This window comes from Heterodontus francisci, chromosome 8 (genome assembly GCF_036365525.1).
Source record: "Heterodontus francisci isolate sHetFra1 chromosome 8, sHetFra1.hap1, whole genome shotgun sequence".
In the NCBI taxonomy this organism is placed as follows: domain Eukaryota; kingdom Metazoa; phylum Chordata; class Chondrichthyes; order Heterodontiformes; family Heterodontidae; genus Heterodontus; species Heterodontus francisci.
Genome location: NC_090378.1, coordinates 131,011,520 through 131,022,269, shown reverse-complemented (window position 1 = coordinate 131,022,269; position 10,750 = coordinate 131,011,520). Strand labels below are relative to the sequence as shown.

Here is a 10,750-nt window from a genome sequence, read left to right as displayed (position 1 = left end):
CCTTCTTAGTTTTAGTTTTTAGAGATACAGCACTGAAACAGGCCCTTCGATTCCACCGAGTCTGTGCCGACCATCAACCACCCATTTATACTAATCCTACACTAATCCCATATTCCTACCACATCCCCACCTGTCCCTATATTTCCCTACCACCTACCTATACTAGGGGCAATTTATAATGGCCAATTTACCTATCAACCTGCAAGTCTTTGGCATGTGGGAGGAAACCGGAGCACCCGGAGGAAACCCACGCAGACACAGGGAGAACTTGCTAACTCCACACAGGCAGTACCCAGAATTGAACCCGGGTCGCTGGAGCTGTGAGGCTGCGGTGCTAACCACTGCGCCACTGTTACTGCATCAACAAATTCAATTAGATTAATTAAGCATGATGCATGATCTGCCTTTTACAAATCCATGCTAGCTCTCCTTAATTAACTCAAACCTCTCCAAGTGCCTGTTGATTTTTTCCCCTGATCATTGTTTCTAAAACCTTACCCACCACTGATGTTAAAACTGGTCTGTAGTTGCTGGGACTGTCCTTACACCCTTCCTTGAATAAGGATGTCGCATTTGCCACTCCAATCCTCTGACACCTGCCCCGTATCCAGGGAAGATTGGAAGATTATGGAAAGCCCTTCCATTATCTCCATCCCCACTTCCTTTAGCAACCTGGTATGCAAGCCATCTGGACCTATCTACCCTAAGTATAGCCAGCCTTTTTAGTACCTCCTCCCTCTCAATTTTCATCTTCACAAACCTCATCCCAGAGCTACTACACAGGCAAAAGGTCTTTGAAAATATCATGCTTACTGTACAAAACCAGAGTAAAATGTCACTGATTTTAAACGGACGGAGATCCTGGCACTGGAAACTTCGCCTTGAAAACACTGGAGAATCACTCGGGGGCGGGTAGGGGGGGGGGGGGGAGGTGGGGATTGTGGGGGGAGGGGGGGTGGGGGTGCAGTGGATGGGCGGGGTCACGAAAAGGCCAAGGCTGGCTTACTCCGCATTTTAGGCCTGGCACTTGAGGGCCCTCTCACCATCACAAAATTCAGTCTGATGTTGCCAGACCTGCTGAGTAGTTCCAGCATTTCTTGTTTTTAATTCAGTCTGATGTGTCTGTTTTCACATTTTGCTGTTTTATCTTTCTTGATAATTTACTTTCACAGTTCCTCTTTGCATTTTTTTTGGCTTTTCTCCTAATCTCTTTGTTTCTTCCTTGTCCTGCTCCCCTCTGCTCTCCATGTACTCAGTGTATGTCACTTTCCTTACCCTCAGTTTTTCCATTATGTCTTTATTAATCCATGGTTTGTTTTTATTAGTCTTTAGTTTGTTCATTTTCAGTTAAATGTTTTGCATTGCTGTTCTACATCATTGTTTGCTAATATTGTTGTCCATTTTATTTCCTCAAGTTCTAGATGTGACTACAATGTTTCGAAAAGGTAATATTTCAGGGATATTTTCCAAACACACAAAGCTGTCTGCACAGAGCTGGGAACATCTACTGAACAGATTGGCAACAGGAATTTGGTGTGAATGGTAATGTTGTACAGTGGGGGAAGGAGACTTTAAACCATGGAGCAAAGATAAATTTATAAATAATCAGAGTAATTAATTTGATCTAAAAGGATTTTTTTAAGCAAAATGATGGGATAGCTGAGACCTGTTGCCTACAATTCCTGTGCTATGTGGGAACTCCAGGATGCATTCATCTCCTGGATGACCGCATGAGCTGGAAGTGCCTCCATTTGCACTAACTCAAATTCAGGGTTTCTGAGCTTGAGTGGCTGGAGTCATTACAGGGCATATGGATGGCTGAGCATTTCCTGGAGCACACATTGCAACAGGTGACCACCAAGCTAGTACAGAGAGTTCAGGAGAATAGTAAGTGGGTGCCCATCTGTCAGGGAAGAAAGAGACTGCCAATTTAGGAATCCTTCAGGGGTATGGCACTGTCAAACCAGTGGTGAATACTGGCGATGGTGACGACACATTGCGAGAGTGTAGAAATGGGTGGTCATAGGGGATTTGGTAGTCAGGCGATATACAGGTATTCCGGCAACCACTGACGTGAGTCTCGCATGATATGTTACCTCCTTGCTGGCAGTGTGAAAAAAGGTGCAGAGATTTTGAGGGGGGAAGGGGAACAGACAGAGTCGTGATCCATGTGGCAACCAATGGCATAGGAAGAAAAAGGGTTGAGGTCCTGCAGTCAGAGTTTCAGGAACTAGGGAGGAAGTCAAAAAGTAGTAACTGAAAGGTGCTAATCTGTGGATTACTTCCAGAGTCACATTCTAGTGAGTTAAGGATAAGCAGGTTAACTTGTGGCTGGAGAAATGGTACATGAGGGAGAGGGCTTGAGATTTCTCATACTTTGAGACCTGTTCAAGGTGGGTGGATTGCACCTTAACTGAACTGGGACCAGTGCCCCAGCAGGAACCGCAGGGACTGGAGTGCATTGTCGACGCCAAAAATGGCATTTTAATTCGAGTTTTTGTTTATTTCTGTTTTTAATAAAGTTATTTTAAAAATATAAGTATGTATATAAAGGGGGCCTGAGGAATAAAGGCCCCCTCGACATAAAATATATAAAAGGGGCCTGGGGTATAAAGGCCACCTTGGAAAAAAAAACGGGGTTAGATACAGAGTAAAGCTCCCTCTACACTGTCCCCCATCAAACACTCCCCAGGACAAGTACAGTACAGGGGTTAGATACAGAGTAAAGCACCCTCTACACTGTCCCCCATCAAACACTCCCCAGGACAAGTACAGTACAGGGGTTAGATACAGAGTAAAGCACCCTCTACACTGTCCCCCATCAAACACTCCCCAGGACAAGTACAGTACAGGGGTTAGATACAGAGTAAAGCACCCTCTACACTGTCCCCCATCAAACACTCCCCAGGACAAGTACAGTACAGGGGTTAGATACAGAGTAAAGCACCCTCTACACTGTCCCCCATCAAACAAAAGAAAACAAAAACAAAAGAAAAAGCAGGAACTGTGGGGCACAGTTTAAACTAATTTGACAAGACATTAGAGAGGAGAAACAAGGTGCACAGAGGACTGAGTGACACAAATAGCACTAAAGTAAAGAATAGTTCAGAAAGAGGAGGGATGAGACAGGGAGCAAATGTGAAGAAGTCTAAGATGGGTTTGGAGTGCATGTATGTAAATGCATGGAGAGTTGTAATTGGGGTTGCAGGCACAGGTTGGGACTATGATATTGTGCAAAACAGAGACCCCATAATTCAGGTTTAGAATAGTTTTGGAAAAAGACAAGATGAAATGCATTTTGTTTTATTTGTTCATGAGATGTGGGTGTCGCGGGCAAGTCCAGCACTTATTGTCCATCCTTAAGGTGCTGATAGGCCACCTTCGTCTGCTGCTGCCAACTGTGTGCTGAAGGTGCAGCCATAGTGTTGTTAAATAGGGAGTTCCAGGATTTTGACCCAGAGACGATGACATATTTCCAAGTCAGAATGGTATATGTCTTGCCCAGGTGGATTAGAATCAAAAATTGGCATGCAAACCAGTAATTGAGCAAGGGGAGACCGTCAGTGAGGAAATGGTTTGAGTAAAGAGCAGATGTATTCCTGTAGAGATTACACAAAAAATGGACTAATCCAACCATGCCAATTACCGCCCCATCAGTCATCAGTAAAGTGATGGAAGGGATCATCAATAGTATCAACAGTGCTATCAAGCGACACTTTTTCAGTAATAACTGATGCTCAGTTTTTGGTTCCGCCAGAGTCACTCAGCTCCTGATCTCATTACAGCATTGGTCCAAACATGGGCAAAAGAGCTGAACTCCAGAGGTGAGGTGAGAGTGATTGCCCTTGACATCAAGGCAGCATTTGACCGAATATTGCATTAAGGAGCCCTAGCAAAACTGGAGTCAATGGGAATCAGGGGGAAAACTCTCCACTGGTTGGAGTCATACCCAGCACAAAGGAAGATGGTTGTGGTTGTTGGAGATCAATCATCTCAGCCCCTGCAGGAGTTCCTCAGGGTAGTGTCCTAGGCCCAACCATCTTCAGCTGCTCCATCAATGACCTTCCCTCCATCTTAAGGTCAGAAGTGGGGATGTTCGCTGATGATTGCACAATGTTCAGCACCATTCATGGCTCCTCAGATACTGAAGCAGTCCGTGTAGAAATGCAGCAAGACCTGGACAACATCCAGGCGTGAGCTGATAAGTGGAAAGTAACATTCGTGCCACACAAGTGCCAGGCAATGACCATCTCGAACAAGAGATGTGGGTGTCCAAATTGGCCATTGTAAATTGCCCCTAGTATAGGTAGGTGGGAGGGGAATTGAGGGAAGGTGGGGATGTGGTAGGAATATGGGATCAATGAGGATTAGTATAAATGGGTGGTTGATGGTCGGCACAGACTCACTGGGCCGAAGGGCCTGTTTCAGTGCTGCATTTCTAAATAAATAAAATAAATAAATCCTTTCTCAGATAAGGAGACCAAAAGTGCACACAATATTCCAGGTGTGACCTCACCAAGGCCCTGTATAATTGCAGCAAGACATCCCTGCTCCTGTACTCGAATCCTCTTGCTATGAAGGCCAACATACCATTTGCTTTTTTTACCACCTGTTGCACCTGCATGCTTACCTTCAGCGACTCGTGTACGAGAACACCCAGGTCTCGCTGCATATTCCCCTCTCTCAGTTTATAGCCGTTCAGATAATAATCTGCCTTCCTGTTTTTGCTACGAAAGTGGATAACCTCACATTTATCCACATTATACTACATCTGCCGTGCATTTGCCCACTCACTCAACTTGTCCAAATCACCCTGAAGCCTCTCTGCATCCTCCTCACGACACACCCTGCCACCCAGTTTTGTGTCGTCTGCAAATTTGGAGATATTACATTTAGTTCCCTCATCTAAATCATTAACATATATTGTGAATAGCTGTTTTATTTTATTTTAAACTAATGTCAGTGCTTGGGAATGTTTTAGAGATGATAATCTGGGATAATATTAATTAGCATTTGGAAAAGTATGGGCTAATAAATGAAAGTCAAAATAAATGAAAGTCAACACGAATTGGTTTTGACTAATTTGATTGAGTTCTTTGATAAAATAATGTGGGCGTTGCTGTGTGATTGATGTGTCTATGGACTGTCACGAAGTGTTTGACAAAGTACCTCATCATAGACTTGTTAGCAAAATTAAAGCCCATGGGGATTTAAGGGACAGTGGCTGAATGGATACAAAATTGGCTAAGACACAGAAAGCAGAGAGCAGTTCGTGGTTGTTCACAGACAACGAAGCATACAATAATTTTCCGCAAGGGTTGATATTAGGACCTTTGTGATGTGTATTAATGTATACAGGATATCAATTCAACATTTGCTGATGATACCAAACTCAGAAAAGTAGTAAACAATGAGGGTGATAGTAACAAACTTCAGGAGGACATAGACAGACACATGACAGATGAAATTTAACGCAAGGAAGTGTGAAGTGATAAATTTTGTAGGAAGATTGAGGATAGGCAATGTAAACTAAATAATTCTATTTTAAAGGGGGTGCAGGAACAGAGAGACCTGAGGTGAACGTACAGAAATCTGAGAAGGCTGTTTAAAAAGCATTTAGAATCCTGAGCTTTATTAGTTGAGGAAGAGAGTGATAAAACAAGGACGTTATGCTAAACCTATATAAAACACTGGTTAGTACACAGCTGGATGTGTTCAGTTCTGGATCCACAGATTAGGAACTTCAGTTATATGAAGAGATGGGAGAGGATGGGGTTGTTCTCTTTAGAGCAGAGAAGGTGAATGGAGAGATTTGAGAAATGTTTTCAAAATTATGAAGAATTCTGATAGAGTAAATAAGGAGAAAGTTTCCAGTAGCAGAATGGTAACCAGAGGAAGCATATTAACAAAATAGGCAGAGGCGGCATGTGGAAAAAGTTTTTTTACGAAGCAAGGGTTGTTGTGATCCGTAATGCGCTGCCTTAAAGGCTGATCAAAACAAATTCAATAGTAACTTTCAAAAAGGAATTGAATAAATATTTGATGGGGAAATATTTCCATGGTTATGGCGAAAGAGCAAGAGGAGCAGGATTCATTGGAATACTCTCCCAAAGAGCACGATAGGCCAAATGGTCTCATTCTTTGCTGTAAAACACTGGGATTAAGGACAGAGATGCCCCGCTCCCCGCATACTAAAGCCTGGCTACCGGACCCGAACCTGACCAAACCACACAACATGTGTTGGGTTTGGGTCGGGTCTGCAGTCTGTGCACAGCATTCGGGCTCGGGTCGGGTCGGGTCGGGTCGGGCTGGACTGTTTTGTTTGGTAAAAGCAAAATACTGCGGATGCTGGAAATCTGAAACAAAAACAAGAAATGCTGGAATCACTCAGCAGGTCTGGCAGCATCTGTGGAAAGAGAAGCAGAGTTAACGTTTCGGGTCAGTGACCCTTCTTCGGAACTGACAAATATTAGAAAAGTCACAGATTATAAGCAAGTGAGGTGGGGGTGGGGCAAGAGATAACAAAGGAGGTCTAGATTGGACCAGGCCACATAGCTGACCAAAAGGTCACGGAGCAAAGGCAAACAATATGTTAATGGTATGTTGAAAGACAAAGCATTAGTACAGATTAGGTGTAAATACACTGAATATTGAACAGCAGCAAGTGCAAACCTGAAAAAAAACCTGAAAAAAACAGTGAGTAAGCAAACTGAACAAACTAAGATGAAATGAAATAAATGCAAAAAAAGATTGTAAAAAAAAGGAAGAAACAATAACTAAAAATGAAAGTAAAATGGGGGGCTGTCACGCTCTGAAATTATTGAACTCAATGTTCAGTCCGGCAGGCTGTAGTGTGCCTAATCGGTAGATGAGATGCTGTTCCTCGAGCTTGCGTTGATGTTCACTGGAACGTTGCAGCAATCCCAGGACAGAGATGTGAGCATGAGAGCAGGGGGGAGTGCTGAAACAGCAAGCAACCGGAAGCTCGGGGTCTTGCTTTCGCACTGAGCAGAGGTGTTCAGCAAAGCGGTTTCGGACTCGGTTGAGGGCCCTGTCAACCACAGTGGGGGGAAATCCTCGGTTGAGGAAAAAGGAGGTCATATCAGAAGCACCGTCATGGAAGGTAGCATCATCAGAGCAGATGCGTCGGAGACGGAGAAACTGGGAGAATAGAATGGAGTCCTTACAGGAGGTAGGGTGTGAAGAAGTGTAGTCGAGGTAGCTGTGGGAGTCGGTGGGCTTATAATGGATATTGGTAGACAACCTATCCCCAGAGATAGAGACAGAGAAGTCGAGGAAGGGAAGGGAAGTGTCAGAGATGGACCATGTAAAGGTGAGAGAAGGGTGGAAATTGGAAGCAAAGTTGATAAAGTTTTCTAGTTCGGGGCGGGAGCAGGAAACGGCACTGATACAGTCATCAATGTACCGGAAAAAGAGTTGGGGGAGGGGGCCTGAGTGGGACTGGAACAAAGAATGCTCGACATATCCCACAAAAAGACAGGCATAACTGGGACCCATGCGGGTACCCATAGCGACACCTTTTACTTGAAGGAAGTGCGTGGAGTTGAAGGAGAAGTTGTTCAATATGAGAACAAGTTCAGCCAGGCGGAGGAGGGTGGTGGTGGATGGGGACTGGTTGGGCCTCTGTTCCAGGAAGAAGTTTCTCCGTCTCCGACGCATCTGCTCTGATGATGCTACCTTCCATGACGGTGCTTCTGATATGACCTTTTTCCTCAACCGAGGATTTCCCCCCACTGTGGTTGACAGGGCCCTCAACCGAGTCCGACCCATTCCCTGCACCTCTACCCTCACCCTTTCCCCTCCCTCCCAGAACCGTGACAGGGTTCCCCTTGTCCTCACTTTTCAACCCACCAGCCTCCATATCCAAAGGATCATCCTCCGCCATTTTTGCCACCTCCAGCGTGATGCCACTACCAGTCGCATCTTCCCCTCCCTTCCCCTGTCAGCATACCGAAGGGATCGTTCCCTCCGCGACACCCTGGTCCACTCCTCCATTACCCCCACCACCTTGTCCCCGTCCCAGGGCACCTTCCCCTGCAATCGCAGGAGGTGTAATACCTGCCCATTTACCTCCTCTCTCCTCACTATCCTAGGCCCCAAACACTCCTTTCAGGTGAAGCAGCGATTTACTTGTACTTCTTTCAATGTAGTATACTGTATTCGCTGCTCACAGTGTGGTCTCCTCTACATTGGGGAGACCAAGCGCAGACTGGGTGACCGCTTTGCGGAACATCTCCGCTCAGTCCGCAAGCAGGACCCCGAGCTTCCGGTTGCTTGCCATTTCAACACTCCCCCGTGCTCTCATGCTCATATTTCTGTCCTGGGATTGCTGCAGTGTTCCAGTGAACATCAACGCAAGCTCGAGGAACAGCATCTCATCTCCCGATTAGGCACACGACAGCCTGCCGGACTGAACATTGAGTTCAATAATTTCAGAGCATGACAGCCCCCCATTTTACTTTCATTTTTAGTTATTTTTTCTTCCTTGTTTTTTACATTCTTTTTTACATTTTTTACAATCTTTTTTTGCATTTATTTCATTTCATCTTAGTTTGTTCAGTTTGCTTACCCACTGTTTTTTTCAGGTTGTTTTTCTTCAGGTTTGCACTTGCTGCTGTTCAATATTCAGTGTATTAACACCTAATCTGTACTAATGCTTTGTCTTTCAACATACCATTAACATATTGTTTGCCTTTGCTCCGTGACCTTTTGGTCAGCTATGTGGCCTTGTCCAATCTACACCTCCTTTGTTATCTCTTGCCCCACCCCCACCTCACTTGCTTATAATCTGTGACTTTTCTAATATTTGTCAGTTCCGAAGAAGGGTCACTGACCTGAAACGTTAACTCTGCTTCTCTTTCCACAGATGCTGCCAGACCTGCTGAGTGAATCCAGCATTTCTTGTTTTTGTTTTATTTGGTATTGTTTTCGTTTTAATCTACAATTTTTTTTCTTGTTTCAGTAATATGTTTGTTATTTTCGGCCCGGGTCGGGTTTTAATTTTAATTTGAGCCAACATTACCGTCTACCCCATCTCTGACCTGAGCCCACTGACAGTCCCCGCCCCTGAAACACTCAGCCCGCCCCCTCTCGCTCCTGTCCCCGCCCACTGTTACCTGGCCCCACCCCTGACTCTCCCAGTCCCGCCCCGCAGTCCTGGCCCCGCCCCCTGTCAGACTCGGACCTGACCCCGGAGACCTTCCCCCCCCACCGAGTCCAGGCCCCGCCCCCGACTCTCCCAGTCCCGCCCCGCAGTCCTGGCCCCGCCCCCTGTCAGACTCGGGCCTGACCCCGGAGACCTTCCCCCCCACCGAGTCCAGGCCCCGCCCCCGACTCTCCCAGTCCCGCCCCGCAGTCCTGGCCCCGCCCCCTGTCAGACTCGGACCTGACCCCGGAGACCTTCCCCCCCACCGAGTCCAGGCCCCTCCCCCGACTCTCCCAGTCCCGCCCCGCAGTCCTGGCCCCGCCCCCTGTCAGACTCGGGCCTGACCCCGGAGACCTTCCCCCCCACCGAGTCCAGGCCCCTCCCCCGACTCTCCCAGTCCCGCCCCGCAGTCCTGGCCCCGCCCCCTGTCAGACTCGGACCTGACCACGGACACCTAACCCGCACCACCGAGTCCAGGCCCCGCCCCCGACTCTCCCAGTCCCGCCCCGCAGTCCTGGCCCCGCCCCCTGTCAGACTCGGGTCTGCCCCCGGAGACCTTCCCCCCCACCGAGTCCAGGCCCCGCCCCCGACTCTCCCAGTCCCGCCCCGCAGTCCTGGCCCCGCCCCCTGTCAGACTCGGGCCTGACCCCGGAGACCTACCCCCCCACCGAGTCCAGGCCCCACCCCCGACTCTCCCAGTCCCGCCCCGCAGTCCTGGCCCCGCCCCCTATCAGACTCGGGTCTGCCCCCGGAGACCTTCCCCCTCACCGAGTCCAGGCCCCGCCCCCGACTCTCCCAGTCCCGCCCCGCAGTCCTGGCCCCGCCCCCTGTCAGACTCGGGCCTGACCCCGGAGACCTTCCCCCCCACCGAGTCCAGGCCCCACCCCCGACTCTCCCAGTCCCGCCCCGCAGTCCTGGCCCCGCCCCCTGTCAGACTCGGGCCTGACCCCGGAGACCTTCCCCCCCCGAGTCCAGGCCCCGCCCTCTGGTTACATCTTCCGCTTTCCTTTGCTGTGCCCAGGATGCAGTGGGTGGAAAGACGTCACTGCCGGATAGTGGTGTTCCTGCGCTGAGGCCTTTGCTGTGAGGCTGTCCGAGGCGATGGCGAGTAACCGGCACAGCCCGAGCCCAGGATCCGGACCCGGCCCGCAGCCTGGAACCGCCTCCGCTCCTACTCCCGGCAGCAGTCGCGGGCCCGGCAGAGCGGCCGCAGCTGGGAGCGGCGGCAGGAAGAGGCCGCTTCTCAACGGCCTGGTGAACTCGTATGAGGACAAGACCAGCGACTTCGTGTGGTGAGTGAGGTAGAGAGAGAGGGGGGGAGAAGGAGAGAGAGAGGGGGGTAGAGAAGAGGAGGGGGGAGAAGGAGAGAGAGAGGGGGTAGAGAAGAGGAGGGGGGAGAAGGAGAGATAGGGGGGTAGAGAAGAGGAGGGGGGAGAAGGAGAGAGAGAGAGAGGGGGGTAGAGAAGAGGAGGGGGGAGAAGGAGAGAGAGAGAGAGGGGGGTAGAGAAGAGGAGGAGGGAGAAGGAGAGAGAGAGAGAGGGGGGTAGAGAAGAGGAGGAGGGAGAAGGAGAGAGAGAGAGAGGA

At 48.7% G+C, this 10,750-nt stretch overlaps 1 protein-coding gene across 4 annotated transcripts in view; it reads left to right on the top strand.

The window, feature by feature from the left end:
* Positions 1 to 1,438: 1,438 nt before the first annotated feature.
* Positions 1,439 to 10,750, top strand: part of cop1 (COP1 E3 ubiquitin ligase) — a 173,041-nt gene continuing 163,729 nt past the window's right edge. For 2 of the 4 annotated variants that reach the window (XM_068038008.1, XM_068038007.1), the window contains exons 1-2: positions 1,439 to 1,542; positions 10,188 to 10,458. In XM_068038008.1, coding sequence (XP_067894109.1) covers positions 10,268 to 10,458 — 191 coding nt within the window. In that variant the 5' untranslated portion in view covers positions 1,439 to 1,542; positions 10,188 to 10,267. Of the gene's footprint in view, positions 1,543 to 10,187; positions 10,459 to 10,750 lie in introns of those variants that run through there. The other 2 variants (XM_068038006.1, XM_068038009.1) reach the window with 2 other exon arrangements.